This window comes from Pelophylax lessonae (assembly GCF_965119305.1).
Source record: "Pelophylax lessonae genome assembly, chromosome: 7".
Classification (NCBI taxonomy): Eukaryota; Metazoa; Chordata; class Amphibia; order Anura; family Ranidae; genus Pelophylax; species Pelophylax lessonae.
Genome location: NC_138774.1, coordinates 5451033 through 5474951, shown reverse-complemented (window position 1 = coordinate 5474951; position 23919 = coordinate 5451033). Strand labels below are relative to the sequence as shown.

The 23919-nt window shown below is 45.2% G+C and overlaps 1 protein-coding gene across 1 annotated transcript in view; it reads right to left on the bottom strand.

The window, feature by feature from the left end:
- Nucleotides 1-10098: 10098 nt before the first annotated feature.
- LOC309559876 (uncharacterized protein) overlaps nucleotides 10099-23919 on the bottom strand; it is a gene marked incomplete at its 3' end in the record, with an annotated part of 36239 nt that continues 22418 nt past the window's right edge. Inside the window, exons 5-7 of the mRNA XM_082263303.1 lie at nucleotides 19558-19619; nucleotides 15767-15911; nucleotides 10099-10215 (exon numbers count right to left, since the gene is read on the bottom strand). Of these exons, the coding sequence (XP_082119429.1) occupies nucleotides 10099-10215; nucleotides 15767-15911; nucleotides 19558-19619 (324 nt within the window). The remainder of the gene's footprint in view (nucleotides 10216-15766; nucleotides 15912-19557; nucleotides 19620-23919) is intronic.

The window sequence follows — 23919 nt, the reverse complement described above, 5'->3', positions numbered from 1 at the left end:
TATAATATGATACACATGGGTTATTGATCAGGGAACTGAATGGTGGGGGTATAATATGATACACATGGGTTATTGATCAGGGAACTGAATGGTTGGGGGTATAATATGATACACATGGGTTATTGATCAGGGAACTGAATGGTGGAGGGGTATAATATGATACACATGGGTTATTGATCAGGGAAATGAATGGTGAGGGTATAATATGATACACATGGGTTATTGATCAGGGAAATGAATGGCGGGGGTATAATATGATACACATGGGTTATTGATCAGGAAACTGAATGGTGGGGGGTATAATATGATACACATGGGTCATTGATCAGGGAACTGAATGGTGGGGGTATAATATGATACACATGGGTTATTGATCAGGGAACTGAATGGAGGAGGGGTATAATATGATACACATGGGTTATTGATCAGGGAAATGAATGGTGAGGGTATAATATGATACACATGGGTTATTGATCAGGGAACTGAATGGTGGGGGTATAATATGATACACATGGGTTATTGATCAGGGAACTGAATGGTGGGGGTATAATATGATACACATGGGTTATTGATCAGGAAACTGAATGGTGGGGGGTATAATATGATACTCATGGGTTATTGATCAGGGAACTGAATGGTGAGGGTATAATATGATACACATGGGTTATTGATCAGGGAACTGAATGGCGGGGGTATAATATGATACACATGGGTTTTTGATCAGGAAACTGAATGGTGGGGGGTATAATATGATACTCATGGGTTATTGATCAGGGAACTGAATGGTGGGGGTATAATATGATACACATGGGTTATTGATCAGGGAAATGAATGGTGAGGGTATAATATGATACACATGGGTTATTGATCAGGGAACAGAATGGTGGAGGGTATAATATGATACACATGGGTTATTGATCAGGGAAATGAATGGTGGGGGGTATAATATGATACACATGGGTTATTGATCAGGGAACTGAATGGTTGGGGGTATAATATGATACACATGGGTTTTTGATCAGGGAATTGAATGGAGGAGGGGTATAACATGATATACATGGGTTATTGATCAGGGAATTGAATGGAGGAAGGGTATAATATGATACACATGGGTTATTGATCAGGGAACTGAATGGTGAGGGGTATAATATGATACACATGGGTTATTGATCAGGGAACTGAATGGTGGGGGGTATAATATGATACACATGGGTTATTGATCAGGGAACAGAATGGTGGAGGGTATAATATGATACACATGGGTTATTGATCAGGGAACTGAATGGAGGAGGGGTATAATATGATACAAATGGGTTATTGATCAGGGAACTGAATGGTGGAGGGGTATAATATGATACACATGGGTTATTGATCAGGGAAATGAATGGTGAGGGTATAATATGATACACATGGGTTATTGATCTGGGAACTGAATGGTTGGGGGTATAATATGATACACATGGGTTATTGATCAGGGAACAGAATGGTGGAGGGTATAATATGATACACATGGGTTATTGATCAGGGAACTGAATGGTGGGGGTATAATATGATACACATGGGTTATTGATCAGGGAACTGAATGGTGGGGGTATAATATGATACACATGGGTTATTGATCAGGGAACTGAATGGTGGGGGTATAATATGATACACATGGGTTATTGATCAGGGAACTGAATTGCGGGGGTATAATATGATACACATGGGTTATTGATCAGGGAACTGAATGGTGGGGGTATAATAGGATACACATGGGATATTGATCAGGTAACTGAATGATGAGGGGTATAATATGATACACATGGGTTATTGATCAGGGAACTGAATGGTGGGGGTATAATAGGATACACATGGGTTATTGATCAGGGAACTGAATGGTGGGGGGTATAATATGATACACATGGGTTATTGATCAGGGAACTGAATGGTGGGGGTATAATATGATACACATGGGTTATTGATCAGGGAACTGAATGGTGGGGGTATAATATGGTACACATGGGTTATTGATCAGGGAACTGAATGGTGGGGGTATAATATGATTCACATGGGTTATTGATCAGGGAACTAAATGGTGGGGGGGGGGTATAATATGATACACATGGGTTATTGATCAGGGAACTGAATGGTGGGGGGGTATAATATGATACACATGGGTTATTGATCAGGGAACTGAATGGTGGAGGGGTATAATATGATACACATGGGTTATTGATCAGGGAACTGAATGGTGGGGGGTATAATATGATACACATGGGTTATTGATCAGGGAACTGAATGGTGGGGGGTATAATATGATACACATGGGTTATTGATCAGGAAACTGAATGATGAGGGGTATAATATGATACACATGGGTTATTGATCAGGGAACTGAATGGTGGAGGGTATAATATGATACACATGGGTTATTGATCAGGGAAATGAATGGCGGGGGTATAATATGATACACATGGGATATTGATCAGGGAACTGAATGATGGGGGGGTATAATATGATACACATGGGTTATTGATCAGGGAACTGAATGGTGGGGGGGGGGGTATAATATGATACACATGGTTTATTGATCAGGGAACTGAATGGTGAGGGTATAATATGATACACATGGTTTATTGATCAGGGAACTGAATGATGAGGGTATAATATGATACACATGGGTTATTGATCAGGGAACTGAATGGTGGGGGTATAATATGATACACATGGGTTATTGATCAGGAAACTGAATGGTGGGGGTATAATATGATACACATGGGTTATTGATCAGGGAACTAAATGAAGGGGGGGGTATAATATGATCTTTGTGATTATGGGGGGGGGGGGTATTGTTTGTTGTGTATGGAGGGGGGAGGCATTATTTGGAGGTTATAGGGGGGGGCGAGGGGTTAATATATGGAGGTGATTGGGGGGGGGGGGGGGTAATATTCGTTGTGTAATGGGGGGAGGGGTATTATTTTGTGTGCAGAGGGGGGAGGGTAGGGGTATTATTTGGAGGGTGGGGGTAGTATATAGAGGGGAGAGGGTAGTATACAGAGATGATGGGGGGGGTAGTATATAGAGAAAATGGGTAGTGTATAGAGGTGAGGGGGAGGGTAGGAAGGGGTAGTATATAGAGGTGATGGGGGGAGGGGGTAGTATATAGAGGTGATGGGGGAGGGGTAGTATATAGAGGTGAGGGGGAGGGTAGGAAGGGGTAGTATATAGAGGTGATGGGGGGGAGGGGGTAGTATATAGAGGTGATGGGGGAGGGGTAGTATATAGAGGTGAGGGGGGAGGGGTAGTATATAGAGAAAATGGGGGAGGGTAGAAAGGGGTAGTATATAGAGGTAATGGGGGAGGGTAGGAAGGGGTAGTATATAGAGGTGATGGGGGGGAGGGGGTAGTATATAGAGGTGATGGGGGAGGGTAGGAAGGGGCAGTATATAGAGGTGATGGGGGGGAGGGGGTAGTATATAGAGGTGATGGGGGAGGGGTAGTATATAGAGGGGAGGGGTAGTATATAGAGGTAATGGGGGAGGGTAGAAAGGGGTAGTATATAGAGGTGATGGGGGGGAGGGGTAGTATATAGAGGTGATGGGGGAGGGTAGGAAGGGGTAGTATATAGAGGTGATGGGGGGAGGGGGGTAGTATATAGAGGTAATGGGGGAGGGTAGGAAGGGGTAGTATATAGAGGTGATGGGGGGAGGGGTATTATTTGGGTTGGGCAGTATTCGGTGTATTATCCAGTTTTCAGTGATGGGGGAGGGTCGGTGCTAATGTTGGGGTGTATGTAGATCCCGGTGACGGGTTGTAGAGGGGGTCCCGGTAATGGGGGAGGGTGTATGTAGGACCCGGTGATGGGGGAGGGGTGTAGATGGGTTTCCCGGTGATGTTCTCGTACCTCTCCCCTCCCCCAGGTTCTCCTTACACGTCACGCCCGGTTTCCGCCATCTTCCCCCGGTGTCCGGTCCCTCTCCGGTGTGCGGCCTGTTCCCGGACTCTCCCCGGAGCTCCTCCCCCTCCCGGTACGTCACCGCCGGGCAGTGCAGCCCCCCTCCCCGGGCCCGCGGCCTGCTGTACGGTGGGGTTCGGTCACCATGGAGACGGAGTACAGGCCGCACCGGGGATGATGGGAGTTGTAGTCTTTACGGCTATGTGAGACATGGTTGGGGTTGGGTTGCTATGGGGGGACACTGAGGCTCTCAGGCTTTATTGGGGGGTGCGGGGGGGGGGTTATGGTGCCCCCCCCCCCGGACATTCCTCGGTGTATATTCTGTATTGGAAGGAGCGCCGGGTGTTTATCTCCATCTGTGACCCCCTGAGGAGATTTCACCTCACTTCCTGTCCCTGGGACCCCTCCATCCATAGAGAGCAATACAAATACATGACAGGTTCTATTATTATGAGGGTCTCCATCAGGTTCTATTATTATGAGGGTCTCCATCAGGTTCTGTTATTATGAGGGTCTCCATCAGGTTCTGTTATTATGAGGGTCTCCGTCAGGTTGTGTTATGAGGATCTCCATCAGTTTCCAGTATTATGAGAGTATCTATCAGGTTCCAATATTATGAAGATCAGGTTCAACTAATATGAGGATCTCCATCAGGGTCCGATAGTATGAGGGTCTCTATCACGTTCCTGTCAGGGTGCCAGGAAACCGGACCACACGAAGATACAAGTAAAATAAAGCGATTTATTAATGCAACAATAATAATCGCAGAGCAAGAGAGAGGAACAAAATCAGGAACAGCCGGGGTCAAGTTCTGAAGTAGGTAGTCATCCAAGCCGGGATGGAGTCCAGGAACGAGTAGTCTGCCGAAGCCGGGTCGTCAACCAATGCAGGGTCGTCTGCCAATGCGGAATCCAGAGCCAGGAAGGTCGTAAGCCAAGCAAAGTCATGCACAGAGAAACTACAGAGGACTGCTAGCAGTGATGCACTTTGGAGCACAAACACAAGGGCAAGGTCTGAAAGCCATCAGGTGATAGATATATATATATATAGTCAGGTGTGCAACATCATCACTGAGCGACACCCAGGCAGCAGACAAGTGATAATGCAAAGAGTTTATTAGAGACACCTGACCTCGGACGAGACGAAAACCCAAGATGTTGCTAACCTCATACTCCTCATTTCAAAGATGGCTGCCAACAGGAAGGTAAGGTAAGACCTTGACAGTACCCTCCCCTCAACGGCCCCTCCTCCGCAGAGCAAAAAACGGTTTCTGAGGAAAGCGAGCATCGAAAGCACGAAGAAGGGCGGGAGCATGAACATCAGTGGAGGGAACCCAGGAGCGCTCCTCAGGACCATAACTTTTCCAGTGAACCAGGTATTGAACCTGACCCCAGAATAGACAGGAATCCAAGATGTTGCTAACCTCCTACTCCTCATGATTGCCCGCAGGAATGGGACGAGGGCGAGGAAGTGAAGTATAGCGATTGCAAACCAGTGGCTTCAAAAGTGACACGTGAAAGACATTGGAGATATGCATGCCAGGAGGAAGATCAAGGGCATAGGCCACCGGGTTCACCTTACGGAGGATGCGAAAAGGGCCGACAAAACCAGGTGACAGTTTGAGTGGGCACCTTGAGGTTGCGATTACGGGCCGACAACCACACCCTCTCCCTGGCCTGGTACGAAGGAGCAGCTAAACGTCTCCAGTCTGCCTGGAGCTTCTGACGCTTTGCAGAGACCCGTAAAGACTCTACAAGAGAACGGAGGGCACAAAGGCGATCCTCCACAGCCAGAATGTCCTGTGGCAAGAAGAACTCGGGCAACATAGCCGGTTGGAACCCATAATTGGCCAGGAATGGAGACATTCCGGAGGAGGAGTTGACGGCAGAGTTCCTGGCAAACTCTGCCCAGGGTAGCAGATCAACCGAATTGTCCTGATGGTCAGAGATCTAGCAGCGGAGAAATTGCTCCAAAGCTTGGTTGGAAAGTTCAGCGGCACTATTGGACTGGGAATGGTAAGCCGAGGAGAAGGAGAGTCAAGTACCCAACTGAGAGCCAAAGGCGCGCCAGAACCTAGAGACAAACTGACTCCCATGGTCCGAGACAATCTCCTTAGGCAACCCGTGTAGGCGAAAAAGCTCCCTGGCAAACACAGAAACAAGCTCCTGAGCGGTAGGCAGCCGCCTAAAAGGAACACAGTGGCACATTTTGGAAAAACGGTCGACAACCATGAGGATAACCGTGTAACCTCGAGACGTGGGAAGTTCCACAATAAAATTCATGGCCAGGTGAGACCAGGGACGCTCCCCATTGGGAATGGGATGCAGTAGGCCCAAGGGAAGGTGCCGCAGAGATTTGTTCTGGGCACAGACCGAACAAGCAGCCACGTACAGAGCAACATCAGTGCGGAGAGATGGCCACCAGAACTGACGGGAAATAGCCCAGAACATCTGGTTCTTACCAGGATGACCGGCAGTCTTGGAATTGTGGTACGTGTGCAACAGTCTGATGTGCAACCCCTCAGGTACAAAACATTTGCCAGCAGTGATGCACTTTGGAGCACAAACACAAGGGCAAGGTCTAAAAAGCCATCAGGTGATATATATATATATATATAGTCAGGTGTGCAACATCATCACTGAGCGACGTCCAGGCAGCAGACAAGTGATGATGCAAACAGAGTTTATAAGCAGTCTGCACATGTCCAAGATGGCTGCAAACAGGAAGGCAAGGTAAGACCTTGACACCATCATGGTCCAATAATGAGGGTCTCTATCAGGTCCCATTATTATGTGGATCTCCATCAGGCTCCAGTAATATGAGGATCTTATCCGGGTCCAATGTTATGAGGATCTCCGTCATGTTCTATTATTATGAGGGTCCCCATCAGATTCTATTATGATGAAAGTCTCTATCAGGTGTTATTATTATGAGGATCTCTGTCAGGTTCTATTATTATGAGGGTCTCCGTCAGAGTCCATTATTATGAGGGTCTCCATCAGGTTCTATTATATGATGAAGGTCTCTATCAGGTGCTATTATTATGAGGATCTCTGTCAGGTTCTATTTTTATGAGGGTCTCCGTCAGAGTCCATTATTATGAGGGTCTCCATCAGGTTCTATTATATGATGAAGGTCTCTATCAGGTGCTATTATTATGAGGATCTCTGTCAGGTTCTATTTTTATGAGGGTCTCCGTCAGAGTCCATTATTATGAGGGTCTCCATCAGATTCTATTATGATGAAGGTCTCTATCAGGTGCTATTATTATGAGGGGCTCTATCAGGTTCCATTATTTTGAGGATCCCCATTAGGTTCCAATGTTATGAAGGTCTCCATCAGGTTCCGATATTATGGTGTGTGCCTGGGGGACCCTTGGATTGGTCTTGTTTCTGATTCAAGTCTATGTCTCCCCAAAACACACAGACTCTGGGAATCTAGGTCCGGGATCCATACTTAGGGCCTAGATGCCCCAGCAATGGCTACTTAAGATTGTAATACTCAGAGCAGATGTTAATATCATCAGCTCAAAGCTACCTGATTTTTGAGGTCTTCTGCTATAATCTGTTTTTAGGTGTTATGTGTCTTTTTCCCATTGTATCATTTCCCCATTATGTGCCTCCCCAGTGTGCATTCCCATTGTTCTCTTGTCTGTCTGATCATCTCTTGTAGATGAGATTAATCTTGTGAACACTTTAACTTATTATGAAACTATTGTGTGATGTTATGTGTTTATACTTATGATAATGTGTAATGTTATGTGACCCCTATGACTCCTGTGTCACCCTGTGACCCCTCTTACTCCTTTGTCACCCTGTGACCCCGGTGACTCCTGTGTCACCATGTGACCCCTATGACTCCTGTGTAACCATGTGACCCTCTGACTCCAGAGCATCCTGTGACCCCCATGACTCCTGTGTCACCCTGTGACCCCTATGACTCCAGAACATCCTGTGACCCCCCTATGACTCCTGTGTCACCCTGTGACCCCTATGACTCCAGAACACCCTGGGACCCCTATGACTCCTGTGTCACCCTGGGACCCCTATGACTCCTGTGTCACCCTGTGACCCCTATGACTCCAGAACACCCTGGGACCCCTATGACTCCTGTGTCACCCTGGGACCCCTATGACTCCAGAACATCCTGTGACCCCCTATGACTCCTGTGTCACCCTGGGACCCCTATGACTCCTGTGTCACCCTGGGACCCCTATGACTCCTGTGTCACCCTGTGACCCCTATGACTCCAGAACACCCTGGGACCCCTATGACTCCTGTGTCACCCTGGGACCCCTATGACTCCTGTGTCACCCTGGGACCCCTATGACTCCTGTGTCACCCTGGGACCCCTATGACTCCAGAACATCCTGTGACCCCCTATGACTCCAGAACATCCTGTGACCCCCTATGACTCCTGTGTCACCCTGTGACCCCCTATAACTCCTGTGTCACCCTGTGAACCCCTATGACTCCTGTGTCACCCTTTGACCCCTATGATTTCAGAGCATACTGTGACCCCTCTGACTCCTGTGTTACCCTGTGACTCCGCTGACTCCTGTGTCACCCTGTGACTCCGCTGACTCCTGTGTCACCCTGTGACCCCTATGACTCGTGTCACCCTTTGACCCCTATGACTCCAGAGCATCCTGTGACCCCCATGACTCCTGTGTCACCCTGTGACCCCTATGACTCCAGAACATCCTGTGACCCCCTATGACTCCTGTGTCACCCTGTGACCCCTATGACTCCTGTGTCACCCTGGGACCCCTATGACTCCTGTGTCACCCTGGGACCCCTATGACTCCTGTGTCACCCTGTGACCCCTATGACTCCAGAACACCCTGGGACCCCTATGACTCCTGTGTCACCCTGGGACCCCTATGACTCCTGTGTCACCCTGTGACCCCTATGACTCCAGAACATCCTGTGACCCCCTATGACTCCTGTGTCACCCTGTGACCCCCTATGACTCCAGAACATCCTGTGACCCCCTATGACTCCTGTGTCACCCTGTGACCCCCTATAACTCCTGTGTCACCCTGTGAACCCCTATGACTCCTGTGTCACCCTTTGACCCCTATGATTTCAGAGCATACTGTGACCCCTCTGACTCCTGTGTCACCCTGTGACTCCGCTGACTCCTGTGTCACCCTGTGACCCCTATGACTCGTGTCACCCTTTGACCCCTATGACTTCAGGGAATCCTGTGACCCACATGACTCCTGTGACCCCCTATAACTCCAGAGAATCCTGTGACCCCCCCCCCCTATAACTCTAGAGCATCCTATGACCCCTATGGCTCCAGAGCATCCTGTGACCCCTTTGACTCCTGTGTCACCCTGTGACCCCTATGACTGCTGTGTTACCCTGTGACCCCTATGACTTCAGAGCATCTTGTGACCCCTATGGCTCCTGTGTCACCCTGTGACCTCTATGACTCCAGAGCTTCCTGTGACCCCTATGAATCCAGAACATCCTGTGACCCCTATGACTCCTGTGTCATCCTGTGACCCCCTATAACTCCAGAGCATTATGTGACCCCTATGACTCCTCTGTCACCCTGTGACCCCCATGACTCCTGTGTGATCCTGGGACCTCATGACTCCAGAGCATCCTGTGACCCCTATGACTCCTGTGTCACCCTGTGACCCCTATGGCTCCTATGTCACCCTGTGACCTCTATGACTTCAGAACATCCTGTGACCCCCCCCCCCCTATGACTCCTATGTCACCCTGTGACCCCCTATGACTCCAGAGTACCATGAGCCTCCTGTGACCCCTATGACTGCAGAGCATCCTGTGACCCCTATGACTCCTGTGTCACCCAGTGACCCCCGTAAATCTAGTGTGCATTGTGTCTTCCAGTGAGTGTTTTGGGTGCCCGGTGCTCGATGACGTCTCCATATACTGGTCTGGACATTTAAAAATCAATGCAGGATTTTTACCACCATTTTTAATTTTCAGAATTGGGTCCCCACATTACGTAACATTACTCACATATAAACTTCTTAGATTTACAATTATCAGTAATAAAATAATTTATTGATAACGATCGTCCATCCTGGATATATTCAGCAATGGTTTGATAAATCAATAGTTTATTGGAATTGTGTCGGGGGGTCCTAGTGCCCTGCCTGAGGTCACAGAGGGGACCGTTTCCTATTCGTAGCCGTAGTTGACTTGTGGACGCCTGAAGGAGAACGGTTGGTTCCCCCAGCCGGGGTTGGGACCGTCCTCTCCATAGTCAGCCCGGGGAATTGGAACTGCCGCAGATCTCTGCAAGAAGATGAAATGTGGACCATAGATAAGTATGACAACGTATGCATAGAACAGCTAAGAGACAGCAAACGGCATACAATGGGGGAGGATTTACTAAAACTGGAGGGTGCAAAATCTGGTGCAGCTGTGCATGGCAGCCAATCAGCTTCTAACTTCAGCTTCTTCAATCAAAGGGTAACTCCACTTTCGTGGGGAAAAAAATAGCAAATAGAGAAAAAACAATATAGCGTATACAACTGCGACACAAATCATATTGTGATTGTATGTTATTAAAAAAATATCTTTCCTTTTCAATCTGCAGCCGCTGAAATTTCCTGAAAATGCAATACAATATGGCCACCAGGAGGCGCTCTGTACATAGAATGTAAATTGACCACACCCCCAGAAACATCATTTCCTGCTTGTTAGACATGTGCGGTTCGTTTCGTTCCGAATAAATATTTGCACAAATTTTTTCTTTATTCGGATATATCCGAATACTCGAATTACAGTATAAAGGAAGTTTACTGAATGCTCTGAATAATGAAACAAAATCCGTCCGAATTTCAGAAATTCGAACCGAATTCGAACTGTAAACATATTTCTGAAATCAAATACTGTGCGTGTTATTAGAGCACCATTTCCAAATAAGAATGTTTTTGTTAAGCTAAAGATGATTTAAAGAACTTTATCACCGGAGGATTTTCCTGCTTAACGTCCAGGCCACTTTTTGCAACTTGGTACTGCGCGACTTTAACTGACAATTGCGCGGTCATGCAATGCTGTACCCAAACGAAATTTATGTCCTTTTTTCCCCACAAACAGAGCTTTCTTTTGGTGGTATTTGATCACCTCTGCGCTTTTCATTTTTGGCGATATTAATAAAAAAAGAGCAAAATTTTGTGAAAAAATTGACATTTTCTACTTTGAAAGTTAAAAAATATCCAATATATTACATTTTTTGTCATATATTTTGGCCAAAATGTATTTAGCTACATGTCTTTGACATAAAAATTCTCAATGAGCGTATTTTTAACCGCTTTAAGACCAGAGGATTTTACCCCCTTCCTGACCAGGCTATATTTTGCGATTCGGCACTGCGTTACTTTAACTGACAATTGCGCGGTCGTGCGAGGCTGTACCTAAACTAATTTGATGTCCTTTTTTCCCCACAAACAGAGCTTTCTTTTGGTGGTATTTGATCACCTGTGCAATTTTTTTGATCATGCGCTATAAACAAAAAAAGAGCGTCAATTTTGCAAAAATAACAATATTTTTCACATTTTTTTATATGAAATTCCCCCCAAAAAAAATGTAAAAATCAAAATCTTTTAAAATTTTCGGCCAATTTGTGTTATGCTACATATGTTCGGTAAAAAAAAAATCGCAACAAGCGTATTTTGATTGGTTTGCGCAAAAGTTATCGCGTTTACTAACAAAGGGAAAGATTTTTGTCATTTTTGTTGTTTTTTTTTAACGCGTAATGGCGGCGATCTGCGATTTTTTTTTTTGCGGGACTGCGACATTGCGGCGGACAGATCGGACCCTTGACTGACATTTTTGACACTTTTGGGGTTACCAGTGACATTACTACAGTAATCGGTGCTATACATATGCACTGTTACTGTAAAAATACACTGGCAGTGAAGGGGTTAACTTTATTTGAGAGGGAGGGGCTGTGTGTGTCCCTAGGGGCGTGATTCTAACTGTGATTGGCTGTGGCTTGAGCTGTAGAAACAGTGATCAACGGTCCTACATAGTAGAACCGTGTGATCACAGTTTCTACACAGGGGAGAATGACAGGCAGCTTGTTTACATCAGCCGCCTGCCTTTCTCCCTCTCCCCCGACGATCGCTGAGTGACCGGCAGACATCGGGTCCGCCGGTCACACGCGCGGGGGGGTCCGTGACCACGCGGGAGCGCGCCGCTGGCAGCGCGCACGCTCCCCAGAGCCTCACAGGCTAGTGATGTACCCCTACGTCACTCTGCCTGTGAGGGGCTGACCACCGCAGTATATCTACTTGCAGCGGTCGGCAAGTGGTTAACGTCCAGGCAACTTTTTGCAACTTGGCACTGCACGACTTTAACTGACAATTGCGCGGTCATGCAATGCTGTACCCAAACAAAATTTACGTCCTTTTTTCCCCACAAACAGAGCTTTCTTTTGGTGGTATTTGATCACCTCTGTGCTTTTCATTTTTGGCGATATTAATAAAAAATAGCAAAATTTTGTGAAAAAATTGACATTTTCTACTTTGACAGTTAAAAAATATCCAATATATTAAATTTTTGTCATATATTTAGGCCAAAATGTATTTAGCTACATGTCTTTGACAAAAAAATTCTCAATGAGCGTATTTTTAACCGCTTAAGACCGGAAGATTTTACCCCCTTCCTGACCAGGCTATATTTTGCGATTTGGCACTTCGTTACTTTAATGGACAATTGCGCGGTCATGCGACGCTGTACCCAAACTAATTTGATGTCCTTTTTTTTCCCACAAACAGAGCTTTCTTTTGATGGTATTTGATCACCTGTGCGATTTTTTTTTTTTTTTTTACTTTTTGCGCTATAAACAAAAAAAGAGCGACAATTTTGAAAAAATAACAATATTTTTCAAATTTTTTTATATGAAATTACCAAAATAAAAAAATCTAAATTTTTTAACATTTTTGGCCAATTTGCTTTCTGCTACATATGTTTGGTAAAAAAAATAGCAATAAGCGTATTTTGATTGGTTTGCGCAAAAGTTATTGCGTTTACTAGCTAAGGGAAAGGTTTTCGTCATTTTTAGTTTTTTTTTTTTTTAACGAGTAATGGCGGCGATCTGCGATTTTTTTTTTTTTGTGGGACTGCGACATTGCAGCGGACAGATCGGACCCTTGACTGACATTTTTGACACTTTTGGGGGTACCAGTGACATTACTACAGTAATCAGTGCTATACATATGAACTGTTACTGTAAAAATTACACTGGCAGGGAAGGGGTTAACTTTATTAGTGATCAAGGGGTTAAGTGTGTCCCTAGGGGCGTGCTTCTTACTGTAAAGGGGCGTGGCTTGTGATGTAACCACAGAGACATACAATCCTACATAGCAGGATCATATGATCTCTGCAGTTAGATCAGGGAGAATGACAGACGGCATTGTTTACATCAGCCGCCTGCCTATCTCCCTCTCCACCAGGAGGTCGCGAGTGGCCGGTGGACATCGGGTCCGCTGGTCACACATGCGGACTTGTCAGGGAACGAGCAGGGGCGGGAGCGCGCCTTCGGCGGCGCGCGGTTGCCCCCTAGAGGCTCACAGGAGAGCGACGTAGTACTACGTCACTTTGCCTGTACGGGGGCTGACCGCCGCAGTAAATGTACTTGCGTCGGTCAGCAAGTGGTTAAAGAGTCATTGGCACATTTGAATCGAAAAAAAAAATCTAAAGTTTTTTCGATTCGACCGATTCAAAATGTATCTATTCGAACGTTTCGAATAGAAAAAAAAAATCAGTAAATTTGAAAAAGACATAAAACAAATTCCAAATACGAATCCCGAATATGAATTGAATGTAATGAAACTAAATAACCAATCTAAACGAAACTAAACTAAACAAGTTTTTCCATCATGCACGTCTACTGCTTGTGTGATTGGCTCGCCAATTTTCCCAGAAGTCTGCACTAAGATACAAATCAGATTTCTGGCATCCCCTGCAACATAAATGTCATTTTTGGTGAGACACTCCCATTAGGAACCCGTCTAAAGGGATGCAGACCCAGCCACGTTCCTCATTGGTGCCCTGCAGGTGCACAGCTGATTGATAATTATGAAACCACTTCCATTAGATCAGGGGTCTCCAAACTATAGCCCTCCAGTTGTTCAGGAACTACAATTCCCATCATGCCTAGTCATGTCTGTGAATGTCAGAGCTTTACAATGCCTCATGGGCAGGGCTGCCATCAGGGGGGTACAGCCCATACACATGTAGGGGGCCCGGGGACTCTGAGGGGCCCAGCCACCCAGGTCCCAACAAACCAGATTGAGTTGTTGCTGTAGTAACTAGCAATTGCTAAAGCAGGGTGGCCGCAGAGTAAGCCGATGCAGCTGAAGGGATGTCTCTTTGCTGGATTGGGCTCTTTGCTGACTATTTGAGGCCATCTCTTTGCTGGATTGGGATGTCTCTTTGCTGAATATTTGGGGCTGTATCTTTGCTGGATTGGATTCATTTTCATATATTAAGTTGTAAGAGTGTTAAAATAAAAGTGTGTGGACTGAAGGACTGAATATGCAAAAAAAAAAAAAAAAAAATCATGGAGGGGGCAAATACTTTTTCAGAGCACTGTAGGTGATCAGACTATGATGTCTCGCCATTCTTTGCTGCATTCCCCTTCTGAAGCTGTTGTGGCCACCATGGGTGTCCGCAAGGGGGGGGGGGGGGCAAGTGCTCCCCCCCCCCGGAGATTTTCTGGCCTGCTCTGAGAGGGGAATCTATGGGGACCCTGCTCTAAAGGGGGATCTATGGGGGACTCTGGCCTGCTCTGCTCTAAAGGGGGATCTATGGGGGACCCTGGCCTGGCCTGCTCTGAAGAGGGATCTATGGGGACCCTGCTCTAAAGGGGGATCTATGGGGGACCCTGGCCTGGCCTGCTCAGAAGAGGGATCTATGGGGACCCTGCTGTAAAGGGGGATCTATATGGGGACCCTGGCCTGGCCTGCTCTGAAGAGTGATCTATGGGGACCCTGCTCTAAAGGGGGATCTATGGGGGACCCTGGCCTGGCCTGCTCTGAAGAGGGATCTATGGGGACCCTGCAGTAAAAGGGGATCTATATGGGGACGCTGGCCAGGCCTGCTCTGAAGAGGGATCTATGGGGACCCTTCTCTAAAGGGGATCTATAGGGGACCCTTGCCTGGCCTGCTCTGAAGAGGGATCTATGGGGACCCTGCTCTAAAGGGGGATCTATGGGGGACCCTGGCCTGCTCTGAAGAGGGATCTATGGGGACCCTGCTGTAAAGGGGATCTATATGGGGACCCTGGCCTGCTCTGAAGAGGGATCTAAGGAGACCCTGCTCTAAAGGGGATCTATAGGGGACCCTGGCCTGGCCTGCTCTAAAGAGGGATCTATGGGGACCTGGCCTGCTCTAAAGGGGATCTTGGCCTGCTCTAAAGGGGGTCATATTGGCTAAATATATATATATTCTTTGCAGGGAGTGCCTGGAGTACCTGGTGGTGCAGGAAAACCTGGTAGCATGGGGAATATAGGTGAAAAGGTAAAACTAAAGAGGGATCTATAAGGACCCTGGCCTGCACTAAAGGGGAATCTATGGAGGCAAAAAGAGGCGGAGCATAAGTGACCTTAAAATGATGCCCCCCCCCCCACCCTGAAAAAAGTTCTGCAGACCCCCATGTTTGCCACCATGTGGGCGGTGCAGAAAGCCGCCTTCTCTGTATTACCTCATGTTCTTTTATTGGTGTTGTGTAGTCACATGACTATCCTGCGGGAGGATAAATTGGCCAATCCTGCTTCACCGTCTTCCCATAACACCCGATGTTCGTGTTCTTACTCAGGGCTGTGCAGGGACTTACCGCGAACCGCTGGGGTGGGCGTTGGTCGATGTCATAGTCCTGATCCGGGTATCCATACGATGGTCTGCCCTCATTCCGGGACTGCTTACGTTTGACCTGGGCGTATAATGCATTATTACCAGCAGGGGGCGCCTCAGGGTAATAACTGCTGGTAAAAAGAGACACCATGGTAGTTGTAAATCAAGAAGATGATAAACAATGCAAATATTACAATTGTAAATGTTTCAATGAAGAGCTACAGAGCCAAAAATCTATTCAAGTTTCTATAAACCCGAACAATGAATGTCTCTTATTTGATCCCTTTGGCCTCTGAAATATCCAATCAAAAGCATTTTGTTAAATGTGTTCTGTGCTCCTCAGCATGCTGATACAATGTTAAAATAAAATCTCTGTTTACATTGTATACCTTATTCTAAACCTAGTGACATTATCGCTGGTCTCTGTGCTTCTCTATCCAATCAGTGTTCATTTTGGCAGCAAATTTCAATTTAGTTTTAGTTATAGTCTTTTGACTAAAATGCTTTTTTAGTTTTAGTCGTATTTTAGTCATCTGAATTGTTTTAGTCATATTTTAGTCGACTAAAATCAAATGGTTTTAAGTAAATTGTAATGCATTATTTAAACATTGCTCTAGAACTTCCAAACAAATGATATACTCCTGGAGTAAAAATGTAATAATATGTTATTGTTTATGGTATTAGAGGTTGAACACGCACTACAGACACAGATTTAGCCATTGTGATATACAGTCTCTCTCACAAAAGTAAGTACACCCCTCACATTTTTGTAAATATTTTATTCTATCTTTTCATGTGACAACACTGAAGAAATTAGACTTTGCTACAATGTAAAGTAGTGAGTGTACAGCTTGTATAACAGTGTAAATTTACTGTCCCCTCAAAATAACTCAACACACAGCCATTAATGTCTAAACCGCTGGCAGCAAAAGTGAGTACACCCCTAAGTGACAATGTCCAAATTGGGCCCAAAGTGTCAATATTTTGTGTGGCCACCATTATTTTCCAGCACTGCCTTAACCCTCTTGGGCATGGAGTTCACCAGAGCTTCACTGGTTGCCACCGGAGTCCTCTTCCACTCCTCCATGATGACATCACAGAGCTGGTGGATGTTAGAGATCTTCCCCTCCTCCACCTTCTGTTTGAGGATCCCCACAGATGCTCAATAGGGTTTAGGTCTGGAGACATGCTTGGCCAGTCCATCACCTTTACCCTCAGCTTCCTTAGCAAGGCAGTGGTCATCTTGGAGGTGTTTGGGGTCGTTATGTTGGAATATTGCCCTGCGGCCCAGTCTCTGAAGGGAGGGGATCATGCTCTGCTTCAGTATGTCACAGTACATGTTGGCATTCATGGTTCCCTCAATGAACTGTAGCTCCCCAGTGCCGGCAGCACTCATGCAGCCCCAGACCATGACACTCCCACCACCATGCTTGACTGTAGGGAAGACACACTTGTCTTTGTACTCCTCACCTGGTTGCCCCCACACACGCTTGACACCATCTGACACCAAATACGTTTATCTTGGTCTCATCAGACCACAGGAGATGGTTCCAGTAATCCATGTCCTTAGTCTGCTTGTCTTCAGCAAACTGTTTGCAGGCTTTCTTGTGCATCATCTTTAGAAGAGACTTCCTTCTGGGATGACAGCCATGCAGACCAATTTGATGCAGTGTGCGGCGTATGGTCTGAGCACTGACAGGCTGACCCCTCCCCCACCCCTTCAACCTCTGCTGGAAGCACTCATACGTCTATTTCCCAAAGACAACCTCTGTATATGACGCTGAGCATGTGCACTAAACTCCTTGGACTGTATGGTCTTGGCCACCGTGCTGCAGCTCAGTTTCAGGGTCTTGACAATCTTCTTATAGCCTAGGCCATCTTTATGTAGAGCAACAATTCTTTTTTTCAGATCCTCAGAGAGTTCTTTGCCATGAGGTGCCATGTTGAACTTCCAGTGACCAGTATGAGAGAGTGAGAGCGATAACACCAAATTTAACACACCTGCTCCCCATTCACACCTGAGACCTTGTAACACTAACGAGTCACATGACATCGGGGAGGGAAAATGGCTAATTGGGCCCAATTTGGACATTGTCACTTAGGGGTGTACTCACTTTTGTTGCCAGCGGTTTAGACATTAATGGCTGTGTGTTGAGTTATTTTGAGGGGACAGCAAATTTACACTGTTATACAAGCTGTACACTCACTACTTTACATTGTAGCAAAGTGTCATTTCTTCAGTGTTGTCACATGGAAAGATAGAATAAAATATTTACAAAAATGTTAGGGGAGTACTTACTTTTGTAAGATACTGTAGATGTTTACTTTCAAATAGTTCTTTCTCAGGTACAGAGAAAACCTGGGCAGGGGATTATTCTGTAACGTTGAGTCGGAAACCCCTTGTAGGGCCTGTTTCGGTGGTTTAGGGCCAGTTCACCCCCAGCATTCTGTCTGGACTGTCTGTTGGGGAAAGCTATACCCGCTATATCACTACTATACCTTTGGATTGTCGCTATTGGGAAAGTCTACTTGTTATTGCTACCGAGACCAGCATAACTTGCTACTATGGGGGAAAAGGACATTTCTAGCGGCGAGATCTGTGTTCCTACATGGTGGGCCGCCACAAGCAGTTTAAAGGGTTCTTTACTGTCAGAGTGGTAAGGATGTGGAATTCTTTTCCACAAGAAGTGGTGTCAGCAGGGAGCATCGATAGTTTCAAAAAACTATTAGATGGGCATCTTAACGACCACAACATACAGGGGTATACAATGTACAACATACAGGGGTATACAATGTACAACATACAGGGGTATACAATGTACAACATACAGGGGTATACAATGTACAACATACAGGGGTATACAATGTACAACATACAGAGGTATACAATGTACAACATACAGGGGTATACAATGTACAACATACAGGGGTATACAATGTACAACATACAGGGGTATACAATGTACAACATACAGGAATATACAATGTACAACATACAGGGGTATACAATGTACAACATACAGGGGTATACAATGTACAACATACAGGGGTATACAATGTACAACATACAGGGGTATACAATGTACAACATACAGAGGTATACAATGTACAACATACAGGGGTATACAATGTACAACATACAGGGGTATACAATGTACAACATACAGGGGTATACAATGTACAACATACAGGGGGTATACAATGTACAACATACAGGGGTATGCAATGTACAACATACAGGGGTATGCAATGTACAACATACAGGGGGTATACAATGTACAACATACAGGGGTATACAATGTACAACATACAGGGGGTATACAATGTACAACATACAGGGGTATACAATGTACAACATACAGGGGTATGCAATGTACAACATACAGGGGGTATACAATGTACAACATACAGGGGTATACAATGTACAACATACAGGGGTATACAATGCACAACATACAGGGGTATACAATGCACAACATACAGGGGTATACAATGTACAACATACAGGGGTATACAATGTACAACATACAGGGGTATACAATGTACAACGTACAGGGGTATACAATGTACAACGTACAGGGGTATACAATGTACAACGTACAGGGGTATACAATGTACAACATACAGGGGTAAACAATGTACAACATACAGGGGTATACAATGTACTACTGATACAAACACACACTCATCATTGGTTGAACTGGATGGACTGGTGTCTTTTTTTTTTCAACTTCCCTAACTATGTAACTTCCATATCACAGAAACAAAACTTACTTTGACCTCTGTGGTGCGTTCCAGGCCGTGGCTCTCTGCGGGGATTGTGGCGGGATATCGGACTTAATTAGGAAAGAGAGAAGAGAACACAAGATTAATATTCAGTCCCTAATCCAAACTCTGCTTTTCAGGAAGACCTGGAGACAGCAGGAGGTAATGAATGAGATCAAAAATGACCGATTCCTATAAAACACGATCTAAAGAAAAACTTCAGACTAATTTACCACTTCACCTCTGGAAGATTCTCCCCCCCCCCTCCCTTAACAGCTTGGACCACCCGCCGCAAAAATACTGCGGCTGGGTGGCCCTCCTGCGCGAACCGTCGTACGTCGGTGGCACGCCTGCAGCTAGGAGGCGAACGTGTGCCGCCCTCCCGCCCCCACTCAGCAGCGGGGACTCCGATGCACGGGGCTGGCGACTCCGATTGCCGCCTGCCACCCGCCATCGCTCCCCGCTGAGAGAGAAGGGCGGTCGGATGTTGTAAACACAGCTGACTGTTCTTCTCTCTGGAATGATCACAGAGCGCCTGTGATCCTTCTATATAGGATCACAGGTTTCTATGATGATTTCACAAGCCGCGCCCCCATACAGTTAGAATCACTCCCCTAGGCTCACATTTAACCCCTTGATCACCTACAGTGTTAACCCCTTTCCTGCCAGTGTCATTAGCACAGTGACTGTACATATGTTTAGCACTGATTACTGTAGTAATGTCACTGGTCCCCCCCTAAAGTGTCAAAAATGTCAGTTAGGGGTTCGATCTGTCCGCCGCAATGTCGCAGCCCCACTAAAAATCGCAGATCGCCGCCATTACTTGTAAAAAAAAAAAAAAAAACAATAAAAATGACTTACATTTTTTTCCCTAGTTTGTAGACGCCAATAACTTTTGCGCAAAGCAATCAATATACGCTTATTGGGATTTTTTTTTACCAAAAATATGTAGCAGAACACAAATTGGCAAAAAATAATGAAATAATTTGATTTTTACATTTTTTTTTTATTAGGAATGTTATATAGCAGAAAAAGAAAAATAGTTTTTTTTTCTTTTTCAGAATTGTCGCTCTTTTTTTGTTTATAGCGCAAAAAAATAAAAATCGCACAGGTGATCAAATACCACCAAAAGAAAACTCTGTTTGAGGGGGAAAAAAAGGACATCAATTTTTTTGGGGTACGGCGTCGCACGACTGCGCAATTGCCAGGTAAAGTAATGCAGTGCCGAATCACAAAAAAAGGGCCTGGTCATTAAGGGGGAAAATCCTTCCTGTCCAGAAGTGGTTAAAGTGCAAATCTATTTATAACTTTTTTGAAATGCGTTTTTCTGGATATTTTTGTTGTTATTCCGTCTCTCGCTGGTAAAATAAACCGACCAATAAAATTATAGATTGATCATTTCTTTGTCAGCGGGCAAACATACAAAATCAGCTGGGGGGGGGTCAAATACTTTTTTCCTCCCCTCATTGTAGACCCTCCAACACACATATAAGTCTTCCTGCATGCATGCTTCTCTGCATTGCTCCACCACAAGACCTCTTAGTGAATTTGAAAGTGGTGCCACAAAGCCCTGCCCCCGTTTTACTAATATGTGAATGGCTTCTCTGCTATAACATATAAACGGATTGAGCGTCTGAAATGTATTTCATCCCTTTTGTTGGTAGGATTGGCATTTCTTCATCTGCCCTAAGTTCCTGGGTTCCCCAGAACAAGGGAATTAAGAAACTAGGACTTCCAGGGTTTGGTACTTTAGGAATTAGTCTCTGAGATGGACAGGGCTTGACCACCTTGGCACCCCAGATGTTTTGGAACTACATTTCCCATGGTGCTCATCAGGACTTTTCTTCTCAGAGAAGAGGTGCAGGAACCCCTTCCATCTGAGCAATTTCTGCCCCTTACCCACCTCTGAGCACCATCCCTTGGTTCCACTCCCTATCCACCGCCCTGTACCGCCCCTTTTAAATAATAAGTATAATTTTGTGCTACTCGGTAATTTGTATGGAATTTAATAGATCCCACCTCAGCAGCAATAGATTCCCCCAGCAACAAAGTACAACCCCAGCAACAATAAACCCCCAGCAGCAACATCAGATCTCCCAGCAGTCAGCACCAATAAACCCTCCAGCGGTAATACACTTCTCCCTCAATGGTAGATCCCTCCCAGCAACAATAGATTCCCCCAGAAACAATGGATCCACAGCAACAAAGTACCACCCCCGCAACAATAAACCCCCAGCAGCAACATCAGATCTCCCAGCAGTCAGCATCAATAAACCCTCCAGCAGGAATAGACCTCTTCCTCAATGTTACATAGTTACATAGTTATTGAGGTTGAAAAAAGACATCAGTCCATCCAGTTCAACATATGATGTGTGTGTGTGTGTTTGCTTTTAACTGTACATTGTATACCCCCTGTATGTTGTACATTGTATACCCCTGTATGTTGTACATTGTATACCCCTGTATGTTGTACATTGTATACCCCCTGTATGTTGTACATTGTATACCCCCTGTATGTTGTACATTGTATACCCCTGTATGTTGTACATTGTATACCCCCTGTATGTTGTACATTGTATACCCCTGTATGTTGTACATTGTATACCCCTGTATGTTGTACATTGTATACCCCCTGTATGTTGTACATTGTATACCCCCTGTATGTTGTACATTGTATACCCCTGTATGTTGTACATTGTATACCCCCTGTATGTTGTACATTGTATACCCCTGTATGTTGTACATTGTATACCCCCTGTATGTTGTACATTGTATACCCCCTGTATGTTGTACATTGTATACCCCTGTATGTTGTACATTGTATACCCCTGTATGTTGTACATTGTATACCCCTGTATGTTGTACATTGTATACCCCCTGTATGTTGTACATTGTATACCCCTGTATGTTGTACATTGTATACCACTGTATGTTGTACATTGTATACTCCTGTATGTTGTACATTGTATACCCCTGTATGTGTGTACATTGTATACCCTTGTATGTTGTACATTGTATACCCCTGTATGTTTTACATTGTATACCCCCTGTATGTTGTACATTGTATACCCCTGTATGTTGTACATTGTATACCCCTGTATGTTGTACATTGTATACCCCTGTATGTTGTACATTGTATACCCCCCTGTATGTTGTACATTGTATACCCCTGTATGTTGTACATTGTATACCCTTGTATGTTGTACATTGTATACCCCTGTATGTTTTACATTGTATACCCCCTGTATGTTGTACATTGTATACCACTGTATGTTGTACATTGTATACTCCTGTATGTTGTACATTGTATACCCCTGTATGTGTGTACATTGTATACCCTTGTATGTTGTACATTGTATACCCCTGTATGTTTTACATTGTATACCCCCTGTATGTTGTACATTGTATACCCCTGTATGTTGTACATTGTATACCCCCTGTATGTTGTACATTGTATACCCCCTGTATGTTGTACATTGTATACTCCTGTATGTTGTACATTGTATACCCCTCTATGTTGTACATTGTATACCCCTGTATGTTGTACATTGTATACCCCCTGTATGTTGTACATTCTATACCCCTGTATGTTGTACATTCTATACCCCTGTATGTTGTACATTCTATACCCCTGTATGTTGTGGTCTCTAAGGTACCCATCTAATAGTTTTTTGAAACTATCGATGCTCCCTGCTGATACGACTGCTTGTGGAAGAGAATTCCACATCCTTACCGCTCTTACAGTGAAGAACCCCTTACGCATTTTAAGGTTAAACCGCCTTTCCTCTAGTTTTAGTGAGTGGCCACGTGTCTTATTGTATCTCCTTTCTCTGAATAGTTTGTTCCTTATGCTAGGGTCACCAGTACAGTATTTGTACATTGATATCATATCCCCTCTCAATGGTAGATCCCTCCCAGCAACAATTGATCCACCAGTATTTTAAGACCCCCCTGCCAGCAACAATAGATACCCCCCCCCCCCACAAAAAAAGATCTCTACCAGCTACAATAGATACCCCAGCAGGCAGCATCATTAGACCCTCCAGCACACCCCAGCACTCCTTGCCATAAAATACATTCAGTTCTGGAGGTTCCCCCACGTTCCCGCTGAAAAAAAAGCCCTGGTGCTCATGCTCTCTGCAATGTAGTTGAGCATCATGGGAAATGTAGTTCCAAAACAAGCCAAGGTTCGCCATCACTGACCTCAGGGCTGGCCCAAGGCATTGTGCTGTCTGGGTCCAAGAATTAAATGCTGCCCCCCCCCCACAAAAAAAAAAAAATCACACCCACCAAAAGGCCCTCACATCCATTATTTTATATAAATATAAAATTTTGAAAATATTATATATACAGTAAACCCTGCTCCATCGC